This window comes from Perca flavescens, chromosome 18 (assembly GCF_004354835.1).
Source record: "Perca flavescens isolate YP-PL-M2 chromosome 18, PFLA_1.0, whole genome shotgun sequence".
NCBI lineage: Eukaryota > Metazoa > Chordata > Actinopteri > Perciformes > Percidae > Perca > Perca flavescens.
Window position 1 is genome coordinate 8229337 of NC_041348.1, and position 27178 is coordinate 8256514.

Here is a 27178-nt window from a genome sequence, read left to right on the forward strand (position 1 = left end):
ACAAAAAAACGTGAATATGTAAAAAAAAAAACAATTAGGATAGATTATTATTTAATAATTGTTGCAGGCCTGCCTGATATAACTTCTGTTGTGATTTGACTTTCTACATAAAAAATAAAATTGAACTAAAAAACAAACATATTAAATTGTTTGGAGGCAAACCAAAAAAACTAAAAAGTCACACACACACACACACACACACACACACACACACACACTGCATCATAGGTCAACTTTGATCTTTTGTTGTATGTTCATCTTCAACACCTCATGCAAACAGGATACAGTTTCCCATTCCTGATTGGACAACACTTATGGTGATTAAATAGATGTTGATGAGTTTAAAGGTTCTGCACAGTTGTACAGGTAACCAAGAACACCCATCAGGACTGATGCATGGACATGGTCTTGCTGGTTTAACACGTATGATATAAAAACATATTTTATGTTTTTTTTAATGCAATGTTTTGCATATTGCTAATAATATGAATTGTATTGAATTGTAGGAACCCTAAAACATGGATCCAGAAGTCACTTTCAACAGGACTAGCATTGTGACTGCCATACATCCCTGCTATGAAATAGATAACTTTAATTTCATACTAACAAAGACCCCTTCCATTGTATGTGTATTATTATATTTTTTCCTAATGTTATTGTCTGTTTTTTTTTTTTTTTTTTTTGTAAATATGTTTATTGCAGAACAGTATTGGGTTCAGACTGTAATTGTCCATACAAGCAACATTTCTTTTTTTTTTTTTAACATTTACAATAACAATAACTATAACAATAAGCAGCAACCAAGAACAATTGTAATAATTTGGCGGGTTCTGAAAACAATCATGTTGAGGTACCGTAGCAAATATCAAGACTAAGAGACCAAAAAGTAAAACCAGGAGTCAAATAAAAATTGCAAATGCCACATTATCAATATATGGGACCCTTCATCATTCCGTTTCCTCCCTGAGACCCCTTAAGTGTTCCATGAATATTTGGAAATCTTCTTGTTATAATCTCTGTATTTTATTTCCAACAGCTCCACACTCCTACTAACTACCGTATTCTCTCTCTGGCTGTGGCTGACCTGCTTGTTGGGATCATAGTCTTTCCTTTCAGCATGGCATTCTCACTTAGCTCATGTTTGTATCATGAGGGTTTATTTTGCAAAGTATGAGGCAGTTTTGATATAACACTGGGCACAACTTCTATTCTGCACCTAAGTTGTATTGCTATTGACAGATATTATGCAGTGTGTCAGCCTCTGACCTATAGAACTAAAATAAACCATTGTGTTGTTGTGAACATGATTGTGGTTAGCTGGGGGAGTTCTGCTCTAATTGCAATAAGCATCACAATTGCTGGATTAAACAATGATAAATGTGGGGAAAGGTGTTTGATTGATGTTCTCATAGCAAACAATATTGGATATTTTTTCTCATTTTATCTCCCAGTGATCATATTGCTCTGTATCTACCTAAAGATATTCCTTGCTGCACAGAAACAGGCACGCAGCATCCAGAACACAACCTGTCAGAGCAAAAAGTCTGGAGCAACAGTCAGGAAGAATGAGAGAAAGGCTACCAAAACTCTGGCTATCGTTTTAGGAGTCTTTCTTTTATGTTGGACTCCTTTATTTCTTTGTATCACTGTTTTGCCTTTCAGTAATGACTCAGTGCCAGTTCCTGTGTTTGAAACACTTAACTGGCTTGCACTGTCAAACTCCATGCTCAATCCCTTTATTTATGCTTTCTTTTATAGCTGGTTCAGATCAGCTTTTAGAATGATCATTTCTGGGAAAATATTGAATGGTGATTATACTAATTCAAAACTGTCTTGACTTGAATAAATGACTGAACTAGCCTATGATAATAAATGAGTTAGCACAATGAAGATAATTGTCTTTACACTCTGTCATATAACATCACTAATCTATAGGTCTACATTCTACTTAAAAATGCATATGTATGCAAACATGTATACTTACACAATCATTGTGTTTCAAATAAATCTTCCAACAAATAATGAGAAACCAGTTTACTTCGGCAAAATAAGATTGATTAATTTAATTTTTAACCTGTGCCTGTTTGTTCATGTTGGGTTGTGATTTTTCCATTGTGTTTCCATGATGTTGACTTTATTGATGCTGGTATCAACTCAATTGTAGTAAGTTGAGGTATTGAGGTAACATAAACAAACATATCTTCAACACCAATCCTTGAATCTTGTCAGTGACACTAATAGTTTAGTAGTTTTTTGTAGTTAAATGTACAATATGTCGCTCACTAAAGTTAGCTCACTCTTGTATCTCTGATAACTTAATATCCAGATCAGAGGTGTATAGTCCAGGTGCCAGAAAGTAAAAATCCTGCCATGTTTTTGGATCTGCCTCTACATCTAGAACAGGTGTTTTCACTAACACCGCTGAACGGCACGCGGGGCAACATTATAGCTACTAGCTAGCCAGGTAGAATAACAGTCAGTTAAACTGGGAGAATTTTTGGTAGCTACTGCACATACAAGAACAGAGTCGAAAGGTAGAGGATAAAGACCGAAAATACCGCAGAACGTGTGCCCAAGGGTCTACAATCTGCCGTTCCGAAGTTTTTTGTATTAAATAATCCATTTAACCACTCTTGTTGCCGGTTATGCTAATGGTATGCGGGCCAGGCGCGCTAATCGCTGATCATTGAGAAAGATGGGTTCAGAGCAATGATTAAAACACTAGAGGTAAGTGTTTTAATTAAGATGTCTTGCCTCGCAGAAACTAGCCAACGTTATTCAAACAACATCGAAGATGTGGCCAAAGTAGTGTTTATACAACTATCTTACAACTATTTTGTGTTGGAAAGGAAGCAATGTTTAAGTTGTTGACATTTGTATTTATTTGATATATCTTTATTTTACTACTATGCAGTTTGCACAATAAAACTACTTTAGATTCTGTAACTGTTTCATGCATTCCCCTTCATTAGGGTGACCAGACGTCCCAGACAGTCCCGATTTGACCGGGACATTCCCGATCATTAACTAAACCCATATAGAAAGATTAATAAAGCATCCAGCATATGATTTTAACAATGTGTGTGCGTGTGTGTGTGTTTATGTGTGTGTGTGTGTGTCAGTCAATCGTAGCAGTCGGTTTCTGCATAATCTGTGCAGCCAGCGTTACAATGTATATTTGTAAACATTGTTGCAATGCCTCTTCTTATCCGTCTCGTTTTAACCATAGACAGATAAGAATATACTTTAGCAACAATAAAATATACAGGGACAAGAGTGAAACTAGAAGATTGCATATGGGAGATAATAAAAGACAAAAAAATGAATATAGTTGTACAGGTTTTAAAATCCCCAGAGAACAGGAATGTTTTAAAGAGCCCCTATTATACTCCTTCTGAGCGTCATATTTGTACTCTTGGGGTCTACTACAATAGATTTACATGCAATGATGTTCAAAACCATATATTCCTCATACTGCCCATTGCTACAGCGCCTTCACCTGAAACACTGAAGCTGTGTTCAAAACCGTTCCCTATTACGGAAATAGTGCACTATATAGTGTGTTCGCCATTTTGTAGTGGTGTTTGAATTCTCCGACTGTAAGGTGCTGGCCAATCTCTATTCTGAGAGTTCTTTTTCCAGGAATGAGGAGCATGAAAACAGGCAGGTCGGGCTTCGAGGCAGCAACCCAGTCAGCACCGGCAGCTGAATTCTGACACACAGTTGGACAAAATTTGCAATAAGCCGTCCATTTTCGTAAATCGGCCCATATTTGAGCTTTACATAGTTGATTTCTTGCATAAAAAAGTTTCAGAAGTGAATTTTGTAATGGAATAGCAGAGATCTGCGCGACATAGATTCGGGAGACTACCTGATCTCAGGTCAGCTGTGTAGCCTATGTAAATGTTGGGGCGTGACCGTTCTCTTAATACACCCATGGGCTGACAAAGGTTCCGGTTTTTGGGAGGTTGACGTGTAATGGGAAAATTACATTTAAGCATAATTCCTTATATTTTTGTGTTTAATTAATACTTTACTTCTCTCACAAATGCTGAAAGAGTTTATCTCATTTTCCACATGTAGATTTTGATTCTAACTTTGTGAGACACCCAGTCTGGAACATTTTGTGAGCTCTGTTTGCCTGAACCGATAAAGGTACAAGGTCACCCTAAAACTATCTCATGTTTTCCCATGCCAGTTAAGATGTAACTGGGGGCTGAAAGTCATACAGGGAGGAGGAGGTGAGATGACTCCAAGATGTCTCTTGCATTTCTCTGATTGTCTTCATGTGTATCAGATTGCCTGTCAAAATTGTAGCGTCATACTAAGCCAAGTGCGTATATGCTGTCACTCTGAAGATGCATAAAAGCCTAGTGTTTCTGTTCACTCATTGGAGAAACTGACTCCACACTGGGCTGCGGCCTTTTGTTAAATCATGTTGATCCTATATTTGCAAATATATCTTTTTTAATAAAATACAAAAACCCAATTTGGTTTTAGTCTCAGTCTGTCTTATTTGTTTCAATTTACTAAACTCTGAAAACTATTCCCCCTGCTGCAAAGGAAACTTCCACGACAGACGTCAACTTCCAGCTTCGTTGGGATTCGCCCGTTTTCAGTGGCAGTTTCAAAATATGAGATTTTCATAGTAAAGGGGTGTCAATGGGACTTTGAGCTTCTATGTATGTCCTATTTACCCACCGAACTGTCGTTATTCAACTATGACAGGGTAAAATCGGTTTTGCATTCTATCACCCCTTTAAACTCAAATAATGAATACAATTATTGTTTTGCCTATCTGTGATAAAGTAATATAGATGCTATATAGGCACTGTTGCGGAGTAACCTTTTTGCGAGATGACCCCCCCCCCCCCCCACCACTGTCAACTGGTCAGTAAAGGATAATGGTGCCTCAAGGCTGACTAGCTGGCATAATTTTAACTATAGTTTACTTTTCTGTGTTCAACACTATAAACATTTTAGGAACTGTTAATTAAATTGTTAATTTGACTTTTTTCTTGGTATGTGCTCAGTCGCATAATATGCAAATAGAAGCATTATAAGCCATATAGACTGAATCATTGATTTTGCACTAAAAAAACTTCAGACTTGATATTCAGTGAATAAACAGAATGTATTCCCTGGACTTTAAGAAGGGATAACTCAGAGTTCTTGTTTGCTTCTTGTTCCTCATTAGATTGGACTCTATGGGTGTATTATGTCAATTATTCACATCATTAAGTGGCCATACATATGTTTTGCTCTGTTAGTCTTGTTGTTGCTTAAAAATAATAAGGTCCCAGGTTGAAGAGGTGAGATGATGCAGGCAGGAAGAGAGAGGGAGAGAGAGAGAGAGAGAGAGAGAGAGAGTGTGTGTGTGTGTGTGTGTGGTCCAGGGATCAGCAACCACATCATACATTCACACCTCTAATTGAAGGTTGTTTCATCACTTCATCCAACATCCTGAGTGTCTTCAGTTTAGACTTTTGTTGGTTCAAACTGTTTTGGTTAGTTCATTACAAAACAAGACTTAAAGGGTAACTTTGGTATTTTTCAACCTGGAATTATTTTCCAATGTTTTGTGTCTAAATATCTAATGGGAACACCAATTTTTTAAATTTGCGCACCTTCAATTTTACCAAAAGTGCTAGTTTTGCCACTCATATGGTTGTTATAAGTGTCTGGTTATCAACTAGTTCAATCAACCCAGGATTTCCCAATCCAGCGACACACGCATTTACATAAAAGAGACAGTGTTTGCAGTATGACCAATCGCAAACATCTACCAGAGCGGCATATTTTTTTTGGCTCCCGAGCAGGTTAGGTGTTCAACATAAGTTACTAAGGCAATTTAAACCGGTAACAAGTGATCCACTGTCGTGATACACAAAACCTTGCGTTGAACCTGAAGTTACCTTGTTAACACCAAATCTTGCTTCGAAGTACAGGCCTCTGGGATCTAACTCAGGACCTTCTTGTTGTGAGGCCAATTCTACCCACTGAGCCAACGTGCTGCCTGATGACTGAAAATGAAGTAAAAAGGGTTATTACTATCTTTATTGTCTTTACTCAGGAGAACTTTGCTGTATCTTTTTATATTTTGTTTAAAATCTCCAAAATGTATTCAATGCATTCTGCTATCACTATAGCCTAGAAATCTAGACGCACCCTAGCAGCAGCAAATGTAATTTCCAGCCAGGGTCAGTCTAGCAACTCTCCGTTGGCTTGCAAGTTGGAAAAAACAAATTTTGGTAAGGCCAATCACATCGTGTATAGAGTAGGTGGGCAGGCTTAGAATTCCTTGCTACTTCCCTGCTACTTGAAAACAAAGAAGATGGCTGCTGCTGCTGTTGGTGAACAGCGGTCTTTCGAATCGGCTTTAGCCGCGACTCTGGAAGACTTGGAGTTAAGCACTGAAGTCATTCTTAAAAAAGGAAGATGTGTTTGGAGTTTTCCCGACCAGATATGGCAAAAGTTTAATCTATCAACTAGCATTGCTCTGGTTGGCTATAAGTGCAGAGGGAATGTGAAAGACAACCGTTTATCCCGTCCCTCGGATGGAGCCCTGCCAATGGTGAGTTCCCAATGGTGAGTTGGGTCTGGTTTGTCAGGCTACTATCACTAGCCAACACAATCTAACTCCAATCGTGTAAAATGCGGAGACTTGGTCAGGTGCCATTCGCGTTGTTATTGACGCTAAAAGTCTCCTTTAGAGTCATATATAAACGTGCGTTATCTAAATGTTCTGGGTTGTGACTATTGTCGTCACTTTTGACGCAGTTAGGTTTAGGAAAAGATCGTCATGGATTTATAAAAAGTACGTTTACTTGACAAGGGACAAGAACGGGACAGTTGGGTTTAGGAAAAGAAGAACACCCAAAATGTTACCAAACTTCTACAAGTAGTACAAATGTGTACTCATAAAACGATGGATTGGAAAGTTTGTAAGTACACCAGGAGTTTATTTAAATAACACTTTGCTGTTGGCTTCTGCTGTCTGCTGCTACTACTACCGGCAGTTAGACGATTGCTTAGGGACGTCTAAAAATTACAACACACGAAAAAAGTATACATACAACAAAAATAGTTATTAATTTAACTTATTTTTTAAAAGTAAGTGTTGAAGTACAAATAGCAAGAGAGAAATTATAATTGAGGTAAGTTTGGAGAGACTACCTTATTTAATCATAAAATTAAAACCTGGGTTTCTCCAAAAAAAGATTAGGATAGATTATTATTTACTAATTGTTGCAGGTTTACCTGAGATAACTTCTGTTGTGATTTGACATTCTAAATGAAATAAAACTGAACTAAAAAAAAACAAAACAACAATATTAAATTGCATTGAGGCATACCAAAAAAAACTAAAAACCACACACACACACACACACACACACACACACACACACACACACACACACACACACACACAGTGCATCATAGATCAACGTTGATCTTTTGTTGTATGTTAATCTTCAACACCTCATGCAAACAGGATACAGTTTCCCATTCCTGATTGGACAACACTTATGGTGATGAGATAGATGTTGATAAGTTAAAAGGTTCTGCACAGCTGTACAGGTTACCAAGAACACCCATCAGGACTGATGCATGGACATGGTCTTGCTGGTTTACCAGGTATGATATAAAAAAATATTTGTGTATGTTTTTTTAATACAAATTTTTGCATATTGCTTATAATGTGGATTGTATTGAATTGTAGGAACCCTAAAACATGGATCCAGAAGTCACTTTCAACAGGACAAGCATTGTGACTGCCATACATCCCTGCTATGAAATAGATAACTTTAATTTCATACTGACAAAGACCCCTTCCATTATATGTGTATTATTATATTTTTTCCTAATGTTATTGTCTGTTATCACAACATGTGGAAACCTTCTTGTTATAATCTCTGTATTTTATTTCCAACAGCTCCACACTCCTACTAACTACCTTATTCTCTCTCTGGCTGTGGCTGACCTGCTTGTTGGGATCATAGTCTTTCCTTTCAGCATGGCATTCTCACTTAGCTCATGTCTGTATCATGAGAGTTTATTTTGCAAAGTACGAGGCAGTTTTGATATAACACTGAGCACAACTTCTATTCTGCACCTGTGTTGTATTTCTATTGACAGATATTATGCAGTGTGTCAGCCTCTGACCTATAGAACTAAAATCAATCATTGTGTTGTTGTGATCATGATTGTGGTTAGCTGGGGGGGTTCTGCTCTAATTGCAATAAGCATCACAATTGCTGGATTAAACAATGATAAATGTGAGGAAAGGTGTTTGATTGATGTTGTCATGGCAAACACTATTGGACCTATTTTCTCATTTTACCTCCCAGTGATCATAATGCTCTGTATCTACCTAAAGATTTTCCTTGCTGCACAGAAACAGGCACGCAGCATCCAGAACACAACCTGTCAGAGCAAAAGGTTTGGAGCAACTGTCAGTAAGAATGAGAGAAAGGCTACCAAAACTCTGGCTATCATTATGGGAGTCTTTCTTTTATGTTGGACTCCTTTCTTTCTTTGTATCACTGTTTTGCCTTTCAGTAATGACTCAGTGCCAGTTCCTGTGATTGAAACACTTAACTGGCTTGCACTGTCAAACTCCATGCTCAATCCCTTTATTTATGCTTTCTTTTACAGCTGGTTCAGATCAGCTTTTAGAATGATCATTTCTGGGAAAATATTTACTGGTGATTATACTTATTCTAAACTGTCTTAACTTGAATAAATGACTGAACTAGCCTATGATAATAGTTAGCACAATGAAGATAATTGTCTTTACACTGTCATATAACGTAACTAATCTATAGGCCTACATTCTACTTAAAATTGCATATGTATGCAAACATGATGAAAATACTTAGACAATAATTGTGTTTCAAATAAATCTTCCAACAAATAATGAGAAACCAGTTTACTTCGGCAAAATGAGGTGGATAAATTTAAGCAAAAATTACATACAGCCTTGCTATGAAATAGATAACTTAAATGTCATACTGACAAAAACTCCTTCCATTATATGTGTATTATTTTATTTTGTCTTAATGTTGTTGTCTGTTATCACAATATGTGGAATCTTTTTTTGTTATAATCTTTTTTTTTTTTTTTTTTTTTTTCAACAGCTCCACACTCCTACTAACTACCTTATTCTCTCTCTGGCTGTGGCTGACCTGCTTGTTGGGATCATATAATCTTTCCTTTCAGCATGGCATTCTCACTAAGCACATGTCTGTATGACTAGAGATTTTATAAAAAATTACATATATATCCATCGAACACCCAAAATTAATCTTTTATAAAAAAAGAAAAGCCACATTAAAGAAACACAATTTAGTTACTTTAATATTGAATCGAAATTCAGTAAGATGGAAGTTTATTTGTAACCTGTGCCTGTTTGGTCATGTTGGGTTGTGATTTTTCCGTTGTGTTGCTATGATGATGACTTTATTGATGCTGGTATCAATTAAATTGTAGTAAGCTGAGGTATTGAGGTAACATATACAAACATATCTTCAACACAAATCCTTGAATCTTGTCAGTAACATTAATACTTTAGTAGATTGTTGTAGCCCTGTCAACGGTGAATATTTACTGACATTGTTAAACGTACAATATGTCGCAAAGGGAATAGGTTTGGCTGCTGATAAAGTTTGCTCACCTTCTTTTTTCTTGTAACTAATGACCCAGACATTCAGACGGTTTGTACCTAGATCTGAATTATCTGCAGAGATCTCTTCCTCTCCAAAACAAACTGATGCGGTGATTTAAAACAGTAAAACCACTGAATAAAGCAGTTTCACTTAAAAAATCTGGGTTTCTCCAAAGATGTTTGGCTCATCGGCGAAAGGACGAAAGGGTCTGTGAACGGAGCCGCCAATAAAGTTTGCTCACTCTTGTATCTCTGATAACCTAAGATCCAGATGATCAGGTCTTTACTGTGAGCTGAATTCTTCATAGAGGGCTACTCCTCTCTATAACAAACAGACCCGCTGATTTGAACCGGTAAAAACACTGAATAAAGCAGTGCTGGCTGACATACCGGTTTATACCGTATACTTGTATTAATTTTACCGCCGTATGATATGAATTTTTCACATACCGTAATACCGCTGCGGAGAGCGTTACAGCCGAAGATTACATTTGTGTGTGTTGTTGGTTAGAATAACACTGGTAACACTTTACGGTAAGGGTACATGTATTATCATGAATTCATGCATGAATTAATTGATGTATGTATTAGTATGCATTATGTAATTCATTATTTATGTATTACTTCATTCCATAATATCCCATGAATCATCAGGAATTGACGTGTTCATAGTCTGTCATTCGTGATCTCATACATGAACAACACAACTAAAGCATTAGGTACGTGGGCACATCATTATGAAGTATGATTTATTAAGCATAATCATGATTATTTTTATGCAAAGAAATGTGGTCATCACTCCGCAATTTGTGCATAATGACGTACCTACCTTACCTAATGCTTTAGTTTATGTGTTGTTCATGCATGAGGTCATGAATGAGAGGCTAGGAACTCAGGTCAATTCCTGATGATTCATAAGATATAAAGGAATGAAGTAAAGCACAAATCTTGATTTAATAAATCCATTTAATTAACTATTACCGTAAAGTGTTACCATAACTTTAATTCAAGCCTGTGGCAGCAGTTCCAAATAATTTGTTTAGTGCCATGCAATGAAAAATACACACTTTTCACAAAGTTTTTCACAAGTTCAGTGGATGCATTATCCAAAAGAATGCTTTAATTCTGAAAATAAAAATAAAACTCACTCAATGTCTTTTAATATTATTTCTTAGATATGTAGGCTACATACCAAGACAATCATGAATACTAACTGAGATACCCCATTATGTTGCGAGCAGGCCTACGTGAGCTGTTGGCAAAATTGTGTCTAATCTGTCTGTGTCTATGTCTGACCTGGGCTGGCACATGTTCACGTTAAAAAGTGTGTACGTGCACGAGCACTACGGTCATGCACAAAGTGTTTTTGTAAACATGATGACATTGAATTTTTTTAAATTCTATGTGCTGACAGTAGAATAAGCCATTATAAACCTATATAAAGGCCCAGTCAAGCCAAAGAAAGATAATACCGTGATATACCGTAAAACCGCCAGAATCTTAAAAAATACTGTGATACAAATTTGTGTGGCATGTTGGCGATGGGCTGGAGCCGAGCTGCTGCTAGCTCAACTTTTTTTTCTGATAACTTCAAATCCAGACGTCTGACAACTAAAGTCCATTATCCGGTTAAAATATATAGCTAAAAATGGACTTAGATGTAAAATTGTATTTTAAAACTGGATAAAAAATGTCAATTCTGGTAGACAACCACAACCCTGACGTAAACGGACAGGGGATATACAGCATATGCCTACCAAATGACATGACAAAGCAAGGCAATTTATTTATATAGTACAATTCATACACTAGAGCAATTTAAAGTGCTTTACGAGCCCCTATTATACTCCTTCTCAGCGTCATAGTTGTACTCTTGGGGTCTACTAGAATAGGTTTACGTACTATGATGTTCAAAAACATATATTCCTCATACTGCCCATTGCTGTAGAGCCTTCACCTGAAACACTGTAGCTGTGTTCAAAACCGTTCCCTATTACGGAAATAATGCACTATATAGTGTGTTCACCATTTTGTATTGGTGTTTGAATTATCCGCGGTTAATTTCATTCACTATATAGTCCACTATAAAATACCCACAATGCACTGCTAATTTGAGTGTACATACGATATACCAAAGCCGGTCTACGGAATGCCATTCCACCAGAGTTCCCCTGGGGGTAATCACAGTCCAGTGCAAAATGAATGGGACTCTATGGAGCTAGACGGCTAAATGTGGCTCTTTAGCCTTATTATTTCGCCGCTTTTGATTGTAGTTTTTGCAAGTTCAATATGGGTTATAGGTCAAAAGTTTATTTTATTAATATGGGAAAAAATTCCACTAATTAACCCTGACAAAGCACACCTGGGAAGTGAAAACCATTTCAGGTGACTACCTCATGAAGCTCATTGAGAGAACACCAAGGGTTTGCAGAGTTATCAAAAAAAGCAAAGGGTGGCTACTTTGAAGAATCTAAAATATAAGACATGTTTTCAGTTATTTCACACTTTTTTGTTAAGTACATAATTCCATATGCGTTCATTCATAGTTTTGATGCCTTCAGTGAGAATCTACAATGTAAATAGTCATGAAAATAAAGAAACACATTGAATGAAAAGGTGTGTCCAAACTTTTGGCCTGTACTGTACATTCACACCTCTAATTGAAGGTAGTTTCATCACTTCATCCAACTGGAGACGTAATTATGAAGACCCATAAGTAAGCATGTGGATCAACATACATCGAACTTTTGATTACAAATAAAACAGTTTAATACAAATGAAATAAACAAGGATATAATGAAAAGAAGTTATTGTATTTTAAGAATGACTTTATTTCACAACCTTAGCTTCTCAGGCCTGCTGGATGTAGAAATCACAAATCATTTTGCTAATGATTCTTTTGTTAAGCCCAAAGATTCATAGTCACTGACTGTACTTCCTTCATTTTTCCTGAGGTAGCTGGTATCATCGTTCAAACCAACTACAGTGTACTTTCTGAGTGTCTTCAGTTTACACTTTTGTTGGTTCAAACTGTTTTGCTTAGTTCAGTACAAAACAAGACTTAAAGGGTAACTTTGGTATTTTTTAACCTAGACTAATTTTCCCATGTTTTGTGTCTAAATGACAGCTGGGAACAACAACTTTTGAAATTTGCGCACCTTCAATTTACATCCACCAAAAGTGCTAGTTTTACCACTCATATGGTTGTTTTAAGTGTCTGGTTATCATCTAGTTCAATCAACCCAGGATTTTCCAATCCAGCGACGTGCACATTCACATAAAAGAGGCGGTGTTTGCACAGCAGGACCAATCGCAAACATCTACCAGAGTTGTACCTGCTTTTATATAAGCAGAGCAAACTATAATTCTACATAAATATGAAGAACACAGACAGGGTTTTACAGGCAAAATGCAATACAGTCACTGCTTCCTAAAACATGAAGGAAATATATATTTTTTTACCTCAACCTTAAACCAGATAAAGACTTGCGCGCCCCCTGTGATCTTTGCCGCCGCCCTAAGGGGTGCCCGGACCCCAGGTTGGGAACCACTGGTTTAAAAAGGTATGATATGAAAAAAAAAATTTTTAACTGACAATGTTGACTAAAATATTTTATATACTGTATATAATGCAAATCTGTGCATATTGCTAATACTATGAATTGTATTGAATAATAGGAACCCTAAAACATGGATCCAGAAGTCACTTTCAACAGGACTAGTATTGTGACTGCCATGCATCCCTGCTATGAAATAGATAACTTTAATTTCATACTGACCCCACAAAGACCCCTTCCATTATATGTGTATTATTATATTTTTTCCTAATGTTATTGTCTGTTATCACAATATGTGGAAACTTTCTTGTTATAATCTCTGTATTTTATTACAATTTACAATTTTTAGTAACTTGTAGTAACTCTACATTTAGGCTAATCAAGCATGTTGAGATTTAGTAATTGTAACTCAATACATTTCAAGTCACGCTAGTCACCAAAGAACAAACATTGCATACATGTAGATCTTTCGCCAAAACAATCCATCAGTCATTTTTGTTAGTCGGGCAGAAAATGAAAAATGTAACTTCCCAAAAATGTAAAAAACATCAAAATATGTCAAAGTTTACGCTGTGTTGAATTATGCTGATTAGTGGACTCTCAGAAAGGTTGCAGGCCTACCATAACACTTCAAATAATAGCCCAGTCCCAGACGCCTGTCCCTTGGGGCAGAAACACATATTTAGACAAATAACTATGCTCGATATTATCGTCCGATATTGGCTTTAAAATTCAATATCGGTAAATATCGGTATCGGTTTTTGAAATGGTTTAAAATGACTAAAGTATGTCATTTTATACCTTATTGGAAGGCTTGTTTCCTCTCAAAGCGAATGCAGACAAAATTTGGGTGTAGGTTGTTGGCCAACCAGCATACACACAGGGTTTGTAGAGTAAATAAATTCTTGAGCAGGGCAGATCTAAGCCCCAATGAGTGGAATGAGTTGAATTTTTGTTCTTGTGTGGATATTTGTTTTCAGTTTACCTCCGTCAAAGAAATGTTCAGTTGGCATCTTCTCTCGAAGGGGTAGTAAGCACCGCACCCCAGTTAGCCTACCGGTTGCTGGCTAGTCCTTCAAAACATTCAAATCCCCAGTATCAAGGGAGTCATGGAACAGTGGACAGTAAGCCTATAAACGATCATATGTTTCGGTATCTGTATTGGCTAATATCGGTATCGGAAATTAAGCATTGGACAATATTGGTATATCGGATATCGGTACAAAATCAATGTCAAGCATCCCTACAAATAACCCCATATTATCCACATCCCATAGATGCCTGTCCCAATGGTCTATTTGATCAAATAAAACTCCGGGATCCTATTCGAAGTTTTACAGTACTTCATTTTTGAAGATGAGGCCAAATAGCTCACAGACAGTTAGTCCCTTTATGGACATGAATATGATGCATTTATTACCTCTTAGGAAATTGTAATTCAATATTTGTTAGAAAAGGACTTGCAGGAGGCCTCATCATCAATCTGTCTTCCACTTCTGTGTTGATAGATGTCCTTGGACCAAGGAGTAGCATGTGTTTCTATCAAGGTGTAGCTCATACACCAACAATGACTGATGTGTTGGCTGTAAAAGGTACAGTAGATCTGTTTGAGAAAAAAATGAGGGAAAAAAACTTGTTTTGTATCTAATCAATTATTAATGATTAATAGATTGTTGGCATTTTAACTTTTGGTAAAGGAAAACACACATCCAGCCCTAGTCTGGAGAAGTGACGGTGGTTAAAAGTAACTAATACTCAGTTTTTTTACAAATTGTACTTTTACCTGAGTATTTCTCTAACACCAGCAATTTTACTTGTAACAGAGTAATATTTTAGCAATGTAACAGTACTTGTACTTGAGTACAGATTTTGAGTACTCTTTCCACTTGTTATGCAAACAACACCTAATTAGGCTCATTCATAATGAAGCCAGCGGAGCAGTTAACGTTTGTTAATTCTCTCAATTTACAAATTTTACTGTATTTAATTGTTATTTGGTCAGGCAGTTCTTAGGACATCTATAAGGGCCCTGTATGCAAAGGCCTTGTTTCGCGCTCAAAACGTTAGCAGTCCATTCGGAAAGCACTGCTGCTAGCTGTGACTTCAAGGAGAACTTCTATCAGACATTCACAAATTGAGGTAAGTTGAAATATTATTTTGCCAGAAAAATAACACTGCAGATTGTACAGTGGTCTGTATTTTTGGTTTGTGCTGTTTAATCTGATGTAGAATCTAACCAAAAGGAAAAACAGCGGGAGAGGTTGGACAATAATTAATATATCACGATAGACGGAGCTCTGAAGCAGACCTGTGCGCCGCTTAGTGTTCACTCTCTCTGGATAAAGACGAGCAGCAGCACAGACACCAGGGGCATCGGACCAGGGGTAAAACCAATACTGATTACCAGGGCCCAAGGGGAGAGAGGGCCCTTGAAAAGTCTGGAATATATTTTATTTTTCCTGGATATTTTTATTTCCTAATAACATTTCATAATGCATATCAGATGAAATGTAAAGTTAGTGTATTGGCAGAATAACTTGGTTGATTGACTGACTATTTTGTATACAAAAAGGTCCCCCCCTTGCTAATGTGCCAAATGGTTTAGTCCACCTGCATGCATTACATTAGCTAGTTCAGTTGAGCGTCTGGTGGAACGCAAACTTCTGCTGTAGAAATGTCTTTTCTCAAAGAAAGCCAAATCATGCTACCAAAAAGAAAGGAAAGACAGGAGGAGGAGAGAAAACAGAATGAGGGGAAACAATTGGTAACTGACTTCTTTTCAAAGAAAGGTGAGCACTAACTGGAAAAGAAATCCATGGTGCTTGTCAGGGACCAAGCAGTTAGGCATGAGGAGTCGCAAGGAGATTTAAAAAAAAGGGGTTTTTATTTTACCCACAAAAAATTCTGACAACACCGGGTCCCCCGGGAGATACTGTGGGAGGTGCTGCGGGAGTATGGGGTGAGGGGGTCTCTTCTCAGGGCCATCCAATCTCTGTACAACCAAAGCGAGAGCTGTGTCCGGGTTCTCAGCAGTAAGTCGGACTCGTTTCAGGTGAGGATTTGCCTCCGCCAGGGCTGCGCTTTGTCACCAATACTGTTTGTAACATTTATGGACAGGATATCAAGGCGTAGTCGGGGTGGAGAGGGGTTGCAGTTCGGTGGGCTGGGGATCTCATCGCTGCTCTTTGCAGATGATGTGGTCCTGATGGCATCATCGGCCTGTGACCTTCAGCACTCACTAGATCAGTTTGCAGCCGAGTGTGAAGCGGTTGGGATGAGGATCAGCACCTCGAAATCTGAGGCCATGGTTCTCAGCAGGAAACCGATGGAGTGCCTACTCCAGGTAGGGAATGAGTCCTTACCCCAAGTGAAGGAGTTCAAGTACCTTGGGGTTTCGTTCGCGAGTGAGGGGACAATGGAGCGGGAGATTGGTTGGACAATCGGCGCAGCGGGTGCGGTATTACATTCAATTTATCGCACCGTTGTGACGAAAAGAGAGCTGAGCCAGAAGGCAAAGCTCTCGATCTACCGGTCAGTTTTCGTTCCTACCCTCACCTATGGTCATGAAGGCTGGGTCATGACCGAAAGAACGAGATCCAGGGTACAAGCGGCCGAAATGGGTTTCCTCAGGAGGGTGGCTGGTGTCTCCCTTAGAGATAGGGTGAGAAGCTCAGTCATCTGTGAGGAGCTCGGAGTAGAGCCGCTGCTCCTTCGCGTCGAAAGGAGCCAGTTGAGGTAGTTTGGGCATCTGGTAAGGATGCCCCCTGGGTGCCTCCCTAGGGAGGTGTTCCAGGCACGTCCAGCTGGGAGGAGGCCTCGGGGAAGCCCAGGACTAGGTGGAGGGATTATATCTCCAACCTGGCCTGGGAACGCCTCGGGATCCCCCAGTCGGAGCTGGTTAATGTTGCTCGGGAAAGGGAAGTTTGGGGTCCCCTGCTGGAGCTGCTCCCCCCGCGACCCGATACCGGATAAGCGGACGAAGATGGATGGATGGTTTGGGCCCTTAAAAGAGGTCAAACAAACAAACTGAACTTAAACTCTGAACATAACAAACTCAAAAATACAACTGACCTCCTATACAAGAAACAAAAGGGACTTATATACTGGATGATCAGACCAGGTTTGACACCCAGGGGGAGACTAACAATAACACTTATATGTAAATTACAAATAACAAAAGAAAACAACTAAACACTTACTCCAAAAGAAATGTAATCTTAATTAACATTAACTGAATAAATGTACTAAAGACAATACAAATCAAAACTCAAATATCTTGAGGACAAATAAAGCTAACTCCCCCCTGACCTAACAAGTAGTGGTAGAGTCCAATTTAGCCACAACCCTATAAAGCTGCTGTAGTTCCAGACACCATCCCTTGTCCCTGCAGCCTGCATGCCTCACTCCAGGGTGTGGAATCCGCAACACTGGTAAGCTCAAAGAAAACCGTTATATTAGAAAACCAATCCAAAATTAATAAAGTATATATGTTAACCAAATCCAGTGCCCTGTAAGTTATTTAAAACTAAATAAATGTTTACAACAAAATATGTGTCTGAAAAGATATAGAAACAAATCTTAAGGAAAACAGCATGAACTAAGATAAATGTGAGTGTATGAGGTTACCGCCTTTAAGATGGCTAAACTGCTTGAATATCTCCGTGACTGTTGGCGCTAAAAAACGGACTGAGACAACCCATTGAAAGAGCAGAACATGCACTTGTTGGAGCAAAAAAGAACCTTGCTAAATTGACTTATGCTTCTTTGTTTTTAGGTGCACTGAAGAGTAATGCAATGACTCAAAATGTGAACCGCAAAGAAGTGGAAATGGCGCTGTTGAAGTGGTTTACCGGCGCACATGACCATGGGAGAGGGCTGCAAGAGCCCAAAGAGAAAAAGGAGTGTCCACCACACAGACGCCATGAGTGTATTTTGTATTAATGTATTTTTGGAGAGGTTTTTTTTTTTTTTTTTTTTTTTTCCAGAGATTTAAAAAAAATATTTTTGATTTATTTACCGGTATGTTGTGACATTTAAATTGTTTTTTAAAGATTGTTTGTTGTTCGATGGAACAATTTTGTATTAATGTATTTTTTTGGAGAGGTGTTTTTTTTTTTTTCAGAGATTTTTAAAAAATATATTTTTGATTTGTTTACCGGTATGTTGTGACATTTAAATTGTTTTTTAAAGATCATTTTTGTTGTTCAATTTAACAATATATTTCTTGCAGTTCAGAGCGTCAAGTGTCTTTTATTTATCTTGGACTTATATTCATTCTTCGTTTTTCTTAGATTGCTTCCTTAAACCATTTGGCATGGTTGGGCTTAGATAGGCCTTGCATGAATTGCCCGGTTAAGACCCACATAAGATCCTTACAGAGCCCACTTTAAGCCCATAGGGGCATTCACGGTTGAATCCTGGTGCAAGCCCACTTTAAACCCCTTTAGTCAGGTGTGGTCCAAATGGGTCTGACATGAATTATCCAGTAAAGACCCACATAAGACCCTTACAGGTCCCACTTAAAACCCATCTGGGCATCCATGGCTGGCCCCTGTGTGGATCCCGGGTGCAAGCCCATTTTAAACGCTCTTTAGGCAGGTGGGGCCCAAATGGGTCTGACATGAATTACCCAGTTAGGAACCACATAAGACCCTTACAGGTCCCACTTAAAACCCATCTGGTCATCCACGGCTGGATCCCGGTTGCAAGCCCATTTTAAACGCCCTTTAGGCAGTTGGGGCCCAAATGGGTCTGACATGAATTACCCAGCTAAGACCCTTACAGGTCCCACCTGGGCATCCACGGCTGGCCCCCGTGTGGATCCCGGGTGCAAACCCATAATGGGGCCCACATTTGCCGCCCATGAAGCCCTCATCTGGGCCCCACATGTCATTGCTGGCTGGGTAGGGGTAAATCCTGTGTTTGATCCAGTCGTTTGTTTGACCCATACACCACCCCAACCTGCCATCTATTTCAGAATTTGGTGCTCTTATACTTTGTGAACTTACTTCCTGCACCTTCTGGTACAATCCTAACTCTTTACCTGCCAAATCCTCTACTATATTCACCAGCTAGTCTCTAACTATCTATTTGCTGCTGAGTTTTTAGAGAGTCCTAAAAAAGGACCCTGATGAAACTGTGAGTGTGACTGTAACAGATTGGAAGGCTGTTAATTTTAAATAAATTAAGATTTAAGATTCCCGGCCACACCACCACCAGGAACCAGGAATTCCGTGGTGCCTTCGTTGTCGCTCTTGGTAAAGGATCTAACCTCCTTTTATTGGGAGTGGTCTGATCAGCTGGCAAAATAGATCGCTGATGTGAATGGGGTTCTACAGGTGTGTCAATTAGTGTTTGTTGTTGCAGTTCGTGAAAGGGAAAACGGTACTATCAATTGTCCAGCAACATCACAGCAAACAAGGGAAAAATCACAGCAACCAATATAAAAGTTAATCCACAGCAAACAATATCCGAGTTTTAAGGCAAAAATCAATCAACAACAATTATACAAAATAAACTAAGGTTACCCATCAATCACACTGCTACACTTGTTTTATATTATATGACATGACCAAAACATGAAGGTTTTGGGCCTTAAAACCCCAAAAAACAGTGAGTTAAAAACTGTCTGTAGAACTGAGAGGAGCTGCAGAGTCGGGAGACAATTATCTGTGGATTTGTGACTGGCAGCAACCCCTCTCACATTGCACATGCTAATTGAATCCCTTTTTATAGTGAGAGATCTAAAAAATTGCAATTGATTAAATTATTGTACTCATGTCAGACACAATATCAACTGAAAAAGCATCACTATTCAGTAAAGATTACATCATATGTTAATGAGTTCATCACATATTGATGGGTTCATGCTGATGCTTGTTTGTCTTCACACCTCTGCTGGCAGGGACACCTCATTGGTCGAGATGTCATCATATGACTTACCCATGCAGGTGTAAACAAACTTCCTGTCCAGAGGGGTTCAGCACACCGCCTTTAGGAGCCACTAATGGGCTGCAAAACATTGTTCATAGAGAGACAAATCAAATCTCACGGGACCTGTTGGGAACTGTCTGAAGATGCCCGCTATACACACGCAAATTAAGTAAATCAGAATCAGAAATACTTTAGTAATCCCAGGGGGAAATTATTTTTGTTACCACTCCAGGTATACAAACAACAAATAAAAACAACATAATGAAAGTAAAAAAAAGTTAAAAAAGCGAACTCAAAAGCTGGAGCAGGTAACAGGCAGCATGCAGCTTTTGTGCATGTGCACTAATGGTCATTGACCCCATCAAACACTGATCTATGGAGAATTGAGTTTTGGCATTTCAGTTTTAGCTCTGCTCATTAAGACACCATAATGTAGCATTCACACAAACTTTGCCTTATTAACTTGCTGAAGAATACTTTTTTAGAATACGTTTTAATGCAGTTTTTCTTTTTAATACCGTATGGTTGTAAGCAGGGCCTGAAGTTGAATTGAATTGAATTGAATTGAATTGAAATTGAATTGAAGTTAACTTTTTTGGCCACCAGCCACGCAGGCTTTTTAACAGCCATTTTTTTGCCTAATTAAGGTGAAACACAGGAAAAGCACGAGTATTGTTCTTGAACTTGTCAAGAATACAGATTTAAAAGCTGTCAAGTTATTAACGATTATGCACAATCAAGTTATATACATCATTTCTTTCAGGAGAACTTGGGCTATCAGGATATGCATTCTGCAGGGATGCCATATAAATGTATAAATTGTTAGATGACTATAGAGACCCAAAAAAAAAGAAATGTATTGAAATCACACTAAGAACAATAATGACTTCCTTTTGGCTTTTAAAAAGTGTTCTTCTAGGTGTTGGCAATCAGGGAAAACAAGAATAAAATCTGTATCTAACAAAAATATAAAACTACTTAGGTTTTTTTCCCAGGAAATTCCATACACTTTTATCCAAAAATGTTAGTTGTGTCAGCTCCAGAGCTTTATCTGTCTGCCATTTGACCTCAGTAGGCCAAACTACACTCACTTCAACCTCCAGGCTTCATTCTGGCATTTCTTTTCTTTCTCTCCTCTGCCTTCCAATACACACACACAGACCTAGTAAATAAGACCCTCCTGTAAGGTCTCTCTATTGGTTGAGTAAACTTGATTCCCCAAAATGACTTGCTTTCATTGGTCGAGCCAGCTGTCCGTCAAAGTGCCCTTATCAAAGATGGCATCCGGCTAATCTTTCTGGCCGGATCAGCCTGGTCTCACTAGCCTGGTTGACACCTGACCCTCCTCAGTTGTAACTGAGAGTGGGTCTGGGAAAGGTTCATTGACAGTTCATTTCCAAAGGGGCAGCACCAACGGACGCCACTCAAATGCCTCTGGGCGCGTTGGATAGTCCAACCAATCAGACCAACGATCTGGGTGATGCTGCACTTCGGTGGCCGTCATGTTGAATGTAAACAAAAAGCTGCTCGCCGTCGCTGCGTTATCGTCGTCGCGTAGAGCCCGCCTCAACGGTTGTGATTGGTGTAAAGCCCGCTTCAATGATTGTGATTGGTGTAAAGCCCGCCTCAATGGTTGTAATTGGTGTAAAGCCCACCTCAGCGGTTGTGATTGGTGCCTCGATTTTGGGGACATTGGAAATGGGTTTCAATGGGCTCTTCGCCAGACTGACTTGCAGAGCAAATCTAAAATTTGCCGGAAGTTCTTCAGGGTTTACCCAGGCTATGTTCTCACAGATTTCCGTGAAATGATAACGAAGTGTTAAAACCGCATTACGTGGTGGTTGCACAGAATGTGTGAAAATTTCGTGTGGCCACCACAGAAAAAATGCCAATGTAAAGTCAATGAGAAGATGACGTAGCATTAAGAGCGACTACGGTAGCGAGTAGTATGAAAGCCTGAAAATAAACCCAACCGTCCCGTTCTTCTTTTCCTGAACCCAACCGTCCCGTTGTTGTCCCGCGTGTCATGGAAACGTAAGCCCACCCATGACCTTTTCCTTAATTTAAGAGTCTGTGTTCATTTCACGGAATTCTGTGAGATCAGGTTGGCCTGATTACTAAACTACAATTGTCAGAGGACCTTGTTGAAACGGCGCATTTCTCTGCTTCTAGACAAAAACAAAGTCTCTACACTATATTGATCTGGAGATATGAAATAAGACAAATAAAGTGTTTCTCCCGTTGCAGGCAACAGCTCCTACCAAATAGGGTTAAAATGTATTTTTTTTCTTTCTTTGAATTATCTAATCACCTAATCTTTTTGTTGGCCGGCCTCCTTCACCGCAATAATGTGCCGCCACAATTTTGAGCTCCAATGCAAAGAATATGGCAGACTTGGTTAAAAATTTGAAAGAATAAAAGAGATTTCTTGGGGGGCAACGCTTAGATGGGGGGGTGCCTGACCCCCCGACCCCACTGGGATTCACGCCTATGCTTGGGCTAGTTGGGCTTCGGCTGGGCATGGGCTCAGATTGGGCTTTGTTGTTGGGCCCCACGTGAGCAGTAAATGGGCTAAACTAAGTTTGCTCCAGATGGGCTCCACTCCTAAGATATTCAAAATGTAGTTTCAGACATGGATGCTATTTTTAACAATAGCCATTGGGATAGGTTGACTTTTCATACAAATTTTATTAGGCTATTAAGCTATTTAGAAGGGTAGCCATAGCAATTTAATAGTGGTCTTTGGGGAACTACGCAGTTTTTTTTAGCTTAATTTACCTTAACTGAACAGCTTCGCAGTCATTGGAAAGGTTATGTGATTTTTTTTCTAGTTGAATGGTGGTCGTCTGGCTTCCCCCCCAGTGGCGGATCTAGAAAATTTTACATGGGGGGGCAAAGGGGTAGCGAGAGATCTTGGTAGGGTGGCAGGGGAAGACGGTACATGGAAACCCCCATACGTAAACTGCTATGCCCTACTACGCCCTGCAACGCCCTGCTACGCCCTAAACTGCTACAACTATTATTTCTAGTCATAGTTCCATTATCTTTTTTGTTACTATAATTACCATTATTATGAATCATAATTCTCTATCTGTATATCTGTATCCATCTGTATCTAACCAGCGACCACCAAGACCCTGCATCTGTCTGATGTTTCTGCCCAAAAGGAAGTTTTTCCTCGCCACTGTTGCACCAAATGCTTGCTCTTTGGAGAATTGTTGAGTCTTTGTAACTTAAAGAGTGTGGTCTAGACCTACTCTATCTGTAAAGTGTCTTGAGAAGAGTGAACTGTTGTTGTATATGTAAATATTTACATATCTAACCCTATAACATATACAACAGAATGGAAATAGCCAAAAAAAAAAAAAAGGTAATGTCACGACATGTTATGTTACTGTACTGCAATTTATATGTAAGGAGAATATAAACCAACCATATGGTCCAGGGGTAACTGCAGCCTCCTCTTCCTCTGTCATCTTCATCTGCCTCCTCCTGATCTCTCTCTGTCTCTGTCCCTCTCTCTGAACCTGCAGCATCCTCTTCATCCCTCACTGTCAATTCTTCCTTTCCCTCTTCTCTTTCACTCATTTCTGCAACCCCTTCTGTGGTCTTCTCCTGCTCTGACCTGCCTGGTCTCTCCAGTTTACTGCCTTCTCCTTCTTCATTTCCCTCCTTCTCTTCCTCCTGTGCACATCTCAGGATTTTCTTGGCTGGCAATATCCCCACTTTTAGGCTTCAGCTAATATCTCCAGCTACTCTGGCCTGCAAAAGACAAAATGTGAAAAGTTCTTGTTATTCTTGTATTACATTACACTGTATGGCCCTGTAGCTTATAAGTAGCCTAAAAAACATAACATCAGACGAGATTTATTACATGCACACATCAGTTATGTTTAGACTAGCCTTCTTAACCCCGTTGTATTTGATGTTTTCCCAGTTTGACAGTAAAGGATGTTGCCTGGTTTAATTTGTGCAGCAGTACTGCCGTGATATGTGAGACGAAGTGGATTTTATAGTACTCCTTAACTAATCATATACAAATGATCGGTCTCAGCAAGCACTGTGTAGTGTGTTGTAACGTAACGCCACCGAAACGGCGACCCTCTGTAAACGTTATGAATTCAAACATGCCAGTTTGTAACATTTTGTATTATGCTCTTCTTGTCTTTACTGAAATCAAACTAATCAAACAGCAGAATGCGCTTACAAACCACGAGGGAGCGATTTGACTTTTGGCTAACGTAATGGACACGCTGTTGTTGATGCTGACTCGCCTTTAGCAGACATTACATTTATTACAAATTTAACTTTAGATGAAACGTGTGTTTTAACTTCACCTGGGGAAACTGACTTCACTTTCCGAGGCTCGGCTCGGTCGCTCCAGTTTTTTCCCGGGATGCAGGGCCACCGCCCGCAGCAGACTCGCTTTGTGCAAGCCAGAATGTGCGAACGCCTCTCTGCACGTTTGATGCAGGGACGTAGCTAAGTATTTGAGGGGCAGGGGGCTAAGATTACATCTACAATTATTATTTATTATGAATTAATATAAATTAATTGTTTGTTTCAATGTTTTAAGAAGCCTGTGCACATAGTGGCAGTTTGTTTTTACAAGCAAAGTTTATTGAACACCAAAGTTAGGGGGGCAGCTGGGGGGGGCAAGGCCCTACAGTGGGGGGTCAGCTGCCCCCCCTTGCACTCCTGTAGATCCGCCCCTGAGGAGATGACCTGGGGGGAGTTCAAACTGTTGGACTTCTATGAGGCTGAGAGACACAAAGATTCAAAGAGAAGACAGACAAACGGACTGCTAACCCACCAAACGACAAATATATCCTCTCGCACGTACACACACGCACGCACTCACGCACACAAGACACACCACTGTGCATTGTCAGGACTGTTTCTTCTGTTTTCATAGCCAAGCAATTGTGATCTTTAGTTTAATTTAACTGTATTCACCTTCACTGGACGTCTGGTCTGATTCATCATCATCATCATCATCATCATCATCATCATCATCCTCACATAGTCTCTCAGCACCTTTACATGCACTCTAGTGTTCCCTCTACGTGTGTAAATGTGTAATATTTTAATAATAAATTATTCCGTAAATATATACCCATATTTAGTTGTTAATTTGTTTTATATATAACCTTTGAATTATATAAATAAGCAATGTGTCAATGTCAGTTTTTATTTTGTGTTTAAGAATGATCTTCTCCGTGAACCATCACCTTATCGTGGTGGAGAGGTTTGTGTGTCTCTGTGAACCTGAGGGCTGTGTTGTCTGGAGCTTTGTGCTCCTGGTAGGGTCTCCCAAAGCAAAGTGGTCCCAGGTGAGGGGCCAGACAAAGAATGGTTCAAAAACCCCAATGAATAAACGAGGTAGAGATGGAGTGACCCTGCCCGGAGGAAGCCCGGGGCCCCCGTCTGGAGCCAAGCCCAGACGGCGGGCTCATCGGCGAGCGCCTGGTGGCCGGGTTTGCCACGGAGCCCGGCCGGGCACAGCCCGAACAAGCTACGTGGCTCCCATCTCTCCAGCCCATGGGCCCACCACCTGTGGGAGGAACCGCTGGGGTCGGGTGCGCTGCCACATGGGTGGCAGTGAAGGTCAGGGGCCTCGACGGACCAGACCCGGGCAGCAGACGCTGGCTCTGGGGACGTGGAACGTCACCTCTCTGTGGGGGAAGGAGCCGGAACTGGTGCGGGAGGTGGAGCGCTACCTGTTAGATCTGGTGGGGCTTACCTCTACACACAGTCTCGGTTCTGGAACCGTACTCCTGGATAGGGGTTGGACTCTTTTCTTCTCCGGAGTTGCCCAGGGTGTAAGGCGCCGGGCGGGTGTGGGGATACTCACAAGCCCCCAGCTGAGCGGCGCTACGTTGGAGTTTACCCCGGTGGACGAGAGGGTCGCCTCCCTACGCCTGCGGGTTGTGGGGGGGAAAACTCTGACTGTTGTTTGTGCATATGCACCAAACAGGAGTTCGGAGAGACCTTGACTGGAGTCTTGCATGGGGCTCCAGTGGGGGACTCCATTGTTCTGCTGGGGGACTTCAACGCGCACGTGGGCAATGATGGAGACACCTGGAGAGGCGTGATTGGGAGGAACGGCCTCCCTGATCTAAACCAGAGTGGTTGTTTGTTGTTGGACTTCTGTGCTAGTCATGGATTGTCTATAACGAACACCATGTTCGAACATAGGGATACTCATAAGTGTACCTGGTACCAGAGCACCCTAGGCCGAAGGTCAATGATCGATTTTTAGAATCGTTTCATCTGTCTTGAGGCCGTATGTTTTGGACACTTGGGTGAATAGAGGGGCAGAGCTGTCAACCGATCACCATCTGGTGGTGAGTTGGGTCAGGGGGTGGGGGAAGACTCTGGACAGACCTGGTAAGCCCAAACGTGTAGTGCGGGTAAATTGGGAACGTCTGGAGGAGGCCCCTGTCCGACAGACTTTCAACTCACACCTCCGGCGGAGCTTTTCGTGTATCCCTGTGGAGGCTGGGGGCATTGAACCCGAGTGGACAATGTTCAAAGTTTCCATTGCTGAAGCTGCGGCGAGGAGCTGTGGTCTTAGGGTCTTAGGTGCCTCAAGGGGCGGTAACCCACGAACACCATGGTGGACACCGGTGGTCAGGGAAGCCGTCCGACTGAAGAAGGAGTCTTTCCGGGATATGTTATCCCAGAGGACTCCGGAGGCAGTTGCAGGGTACCGAAGGGCTGCAGCCTCTGCCGTGAAAGAGGCAAAGCAGCGGGTGTGGGAGAAGTTTGGAGAAGACATGGAGAAGGACTTTCGGTCGGCACCAAAGTGCTTCTGGAAAACTGTTCGCCACCTCAGGAGGGGGAAGCGTGGAACCATCCAAGCTGTGTACAGTAAGGATGGGACACTGTTGACCTCAACTGAGGAGGTAATAGGGCAGTGGAAGGAGCACTTTGAGGAACTCCTGAATCCGACTAATACGCCCTCTATGTTAGAGGCATAGCTGGAGGATAACGGGGGATTGTCGATTTCCCAGGCGGA

The 27178-nt window shown here is 40.3% G+C and overlaps 1 protein-coding gene and 1 pseudogene across 1 annotated transcript; both read left to right on the forward strand.

Moving 5' to 3' along the window:
- Window positions 1–1000: 1000 nt before the first annotated feature.
- On the forward strand, window positions 1001–3709 carry LOC114573626 (trace amine-associated receptor 1-like; annotated as a pseudogene).
- A 4026-nt stretch (window positions 3710–7735) lies between these two features.
- LOC114573627 (trace amine-associated receptor 1-like) lies at window positions 7736–8737 on the forward strand. The gene has a single exon (XM_028605906.1). It carries the CDS (start codon window positions 7736–7738, stop codon window positions 8735–8737), a length of 1002 nt encoding a protein of 333 aa, XP_028461707.1.
- Window positions 8738–27178: the final 18441 nt, after the last annotated feature.